The sequence below is a fragment of the Bidens hawaiensis genome, unplaced genomic scaffold (genome assembly GCF_021521415.1).
Source record: "Bidens hawaiensis isolate Kalapana, Puna unplaced genomic scaffold, B.hawaiensis_p1.1 tig00033130_1, whole genome shotgun sequence".
NCBI lineage: Eukaryota > Viridiplantae > Streptophyta > Magnoliopsida > Asterales > Asteraceae > Bidens > Bidens hawaiensis.
This window is the reverse complement of record NW_027495663.1, coordinates 100,199-104,203: the sequence shown is the minus strand read 5'-3', so window position 1 is coordinate 104,203 and position 4,005 is coordinate 100,199. Positions and strand designations below refer to the sequence as shown.

The 4,005-nt window shown below is 35.1% G+C and overlaps 1 protein-coding gene across 1 annotated transcript; it reads left to right on the top strand.

The window, feature by feature from the left end:
- Positions 1 to 318: 318 nt before the first annotated feature.
- LOC143584443 (uncharacterized) lies at positions 319 to 786 on the top strand. The gene is made up of 2 exons (XM_077066500.1): positions 319 to 481; positions 593 to 786. The coding sequence occupies exons 1-2, from the start codon at positions 319 to 321 to the stop codon at positions 784 to 786; spliced, it is 357 nt and encodes a 118-aa protein (XP_076922615.1).
- Positions 787 to 4,005: the final 3,219 nt, after the last annotated feature.

Sequence of the window (4,005 nt, the reverse complement as noted above, 5' to 3'; positions counted from 1 at the left end):
GACGCCCAAGTTGTAGTGTTCTTGAAGAGGTTGTTTAGTCGGTTTGATACTCCCAAGGCCTTGATCAGCGATAGGGGCACGCATTTTTGCAATGCCCAGATGGAGAAGGCATTGACACGGTATGGGGTCACCCACCGGTTGTCCACCGCCTATCATCCATAAACGAGTGGGCAAGTGGAGAACTCAAACCGAGGAGTGAAGCGAATTCTGGAGAAAACTGTCGGCAAGAACCGAAAGGACTGGTCTGACAAGTTGGATGACGCACTTTGGGCTTTCCGTACAACGTTTAAAACGCCTATTGGGACCACGCCCTTTAGGATGGTTTACGGGAAAGCGTGCCATCTACCGGTTGAGTTAGAGCGTAGAGTATATTGGGCATTGAGAGCCGCTAATCTTGACCTGACCCAAGCTGCGAAAAATCGGTATCTCCAAATTCATGAGGTTGAGGAGTTGAGAGATGAGGCGTACGCGAGATCTTGGAGTTATAAATAGTGTACGAAGGCGTTGCATGATCGGAAGTTGAGGAAGGTGAACGAGTTCAAGTGTGGGGATCGGGTGTTGGTTTATAATTCTCGTATGAAGTTATTTCCAGATAAATTTAGATCGAGATGGGTTGGTCCGTATACAGTGAAGGCGGTATTCCCGCACGGTGCAGTTGAGTTAGTTGATCATGAGGGGAGAGCGTGGAAGGTGAACAGCCATAGGTTAAAACATTATATCGGTGGGCCGGCTGATTCGGTCGAGGATGATGTATTTCTCCTCGATATCCCTACTTTGATTGCTTGATAGGGATAGGCCTCGGGAAATACCCGAGTGTAGAGTTTGTATAACTTTTATTTGTTTTCCTTTATTTTTTTATATTTAGAGTCAATTTTAAGTTTTTAGAATCTGTTTGATGTCTGCTTTGGGTGCTTTGAGATTTGTTTTACAGGTTTGGATACTCTCATCCGTACTCAATCTCTATTCGGATGGGAGCGTTCTGAGTTTATTTGATTGTAGAGGGTACCCAAAAGCTGCGGCCGCAAGTGAAATGTTACACGGTCGCTTGTTTGGAACATTGACATACACATATCATTTCCATATTACCAGGGGAGTCTGTTCCATTTTCTTTATGCTTTGTTTTGTTTTATTTTATTTTATTTATGCTTTATTTTTTTCTTTTCCTTATCTCCCATTGAGGACAATGTGAAATTTAAGTGTGGGGATGGGAAACTGACGTTTTTAGATCTTTATAAAAACGAAAAAAATAAAAATTAAAAAAATTAAAAATAAAACGAATATAAAATTGAAAATAAAAAAAAAATGTCCCGAAAATTTATTTTGCGCATAATGGAAAATGATATTATTGTTTAAGGTTGATCTTTTAAAACTACTATTATATATGAGATTAAATAACAGATGACACACTTAATTTGGGATGTGTCGGTAGGCCCAACTAGCTTTGATAGTCCTCTTTAGCATATTTTTTATATCTAATAATTTGAAAAACGGTGAAACCGAATTTCGATGCTTAGGGAGGATTACCATAATCTAAAAAAATTGAGATGATAAGACTTAGATGCACTCAAACCATCACACCACCACATGTCCATATCTTTACGAGCTTAGAAAATAGTTATATATTTAGGGTGATATAAAAAAAAAGAAAAAAAAAAGAAAAGAAAGTATGTTTTGAAAGTGTATTTCCAAAAGTTGGTCCAAAAAGCAAATGAATTGAGAAAATTATGTATTGTAAAATGCCAAAGAAGCATTCTCAAAGTTAGTAAAAGAGACCAAAGATGCACATACTAGACGGGACTTATATTTAGGTGTTACCAAGGGGATAGTGACTCTGAGGATACACTATTGGGGCTCGAAGGTTCTTAGTCAATAAATATCAAATTAAGAATTTATAGGACAAAGTCCAATAATATTTAGGAATAGCTCGTACGGCCTCCACATGACCATTCATCCATCAAATTTCACCGAGTGCATCTAATTAGTACCATCAACGAGTCCTTGGCTTATGGTGATTTGTCGAACCAGTTTGCTTCGACTCTAGTTCTTATAGCTCTCTTTGTCTGAGATGGGGTAGGTGTAGCCGTAGCTTTTGAACTTTAAAACGCTTAATGCAATTGGGGGCTTGAGAGGCTGGTGGCTGGGTTTAAGTGGACAACAATATTGGCAATCACGGTTTTTGCGTTTATCTATGCTTAAAAGATAAATTATATGTTTTGAAGATCTACATTGAATTATGATTCCATTGCATTATATATTTTTCGAGGGCGAAAAAAGTTCAATTGTGGGAATATTTGATGTGATCTAAATTATATATATTTTTATATTAATATTTTCTACACTTTTAAATATTTTTGAGCCATGTTTTTATTGAATATTATTCATAATTGGCTCATATATGGGGTTTTAAGGTTTGAAAAGACAAAGAGCTAAAATTGAAGTATTTTAATAAACTTGAGACCATGACTGATTAGTTAAATAAATAATCTATATTGTTATTATCCATTTTTTTTATTTAACTAATTTTAGTGATAAGAAACGATCTATATGTTAATTAGTGAATAGATGGTATTTATTTTTTAAACGTCTACATGTTTCTTTTGTTAGGGGCATCAAAATTTTGTGGCATAAATGACCACATGTTATATGGAGTTTCTATTTTACGAGCCCAACAAGAAGTAATAATATAAAAAGAAGCTTATGGAAGTCGGTGATGGGTGTTTGCTTGGAGAAAAAGAAATTAAAAGATATATATTATAGAAGAAAAACCCTACACGAGAGTTTTTGCAGAGGGAGAGCGCACAAAGAAAAACAGCCGCCATATAAAATTAATTTTGTTCGGACGTGGTGGACAGCAGGAGAATGTGATTGTTATTCGCTGGAGTTGGAAGGCTACAAAAAGTCCATTTAAAAGTGAGAAGCTCTGAGTTTTATAATTACTTGTTATATTCTTTTTTGCAAAAGGTCCTATCTTATTAAAATAATAATATACACAAGAAGCAAGGTAGCAGGTTGCTTAAAAAGCTACTTGTTGGAATCAAAGAAGCAACCAAGCTAGCTCCTTAATTAATTTAAGCTGGCTAGCATACATGTCAATTTAATTAACCAGGCAGGCTAGTAGCTGAACCTATTTTAATTGCTTTTTCGATGAATTCTTTTATAATTATTTTGTTGGTTGTATTGAACATGATTATTGGCTAAACTCTTTTTGTTATCTAGGCTTGTGATAATATTTTGTTGATTGCTCTGGACTTGTCGGTTTTCGGGTTTTGTTTATGTGATTTTGATTAATTAAAAGTTTTGATCATATTTATTGGATGTGTCTCATGCGTATTTATTTTTTAATTTGTGTCTAAATGAATGTTTCACATGTTACTTTATTAATTGTCAGTCGATTATAGGTTGCATGTTAGGGTTGTTAACTGTGTGTTTCCAACTTGTTTATTGTTTATTGAGCTCATTTACCATAGAAAATGATTTTTGGCATATTATTAGAACTTTATATTCTTACTAGCTTAAATATCAGACGGGTGATAAGTTGTCGGGTTTGTCTGCGTTGTTAGGGTTTTAGGTTAAATTATCTGACAGTAGGTTTGCCTATTTTTGCCTTAATTTCACTGTTTACACGTGTCCTTTAGACTGTTCAAAAACCACCCCGTGTACTTAGGTGCATTGAGATAGTGAAACCGATGGGTTAGCTGTTTTATAGGGTAATTAATCATAGTTGGTGAACTGACAGGTGAACCAATAAGCCGGTGTTTTTACATGATCTCTAAGATTTCTTTTTAGGTGACACCTTGAGAGTAATTAAGGATCCATTAAGTTTTCTAGAGCTTCATACCTTTAGATTCCCGGTTCCCGTAGCATTTCCCGTAACTGATAAAAGCCAGAGTCGTTACAATTTTGATTCCTTGCCTAGGTAACTCTTGCTCTCATTTGAATTTACTAAGTTTTTATTCAGTATTAGTTTAATTAGTTATTAGTTTTTTAAAATAAAATAAATAAAAA

What these genes read in the sequence shown, in the direction of transcription:
- LOC143584443 (XM_077066500.1), top strand. Translation starts at nt 319, where the DNA reads ATGGTTTACGGGAAAGCGTGCCATCTACCGGTTGAGTTAGAGCGTAGA. An exon ending in GGCGTACGCGAGATCTTGGA is followed by an intron (nt 482 to 592) that starts GTTATAAATAGT and finishes AGTTATTTCCAG; the next exon opens with ATAAATTTAGATCGAGATGG.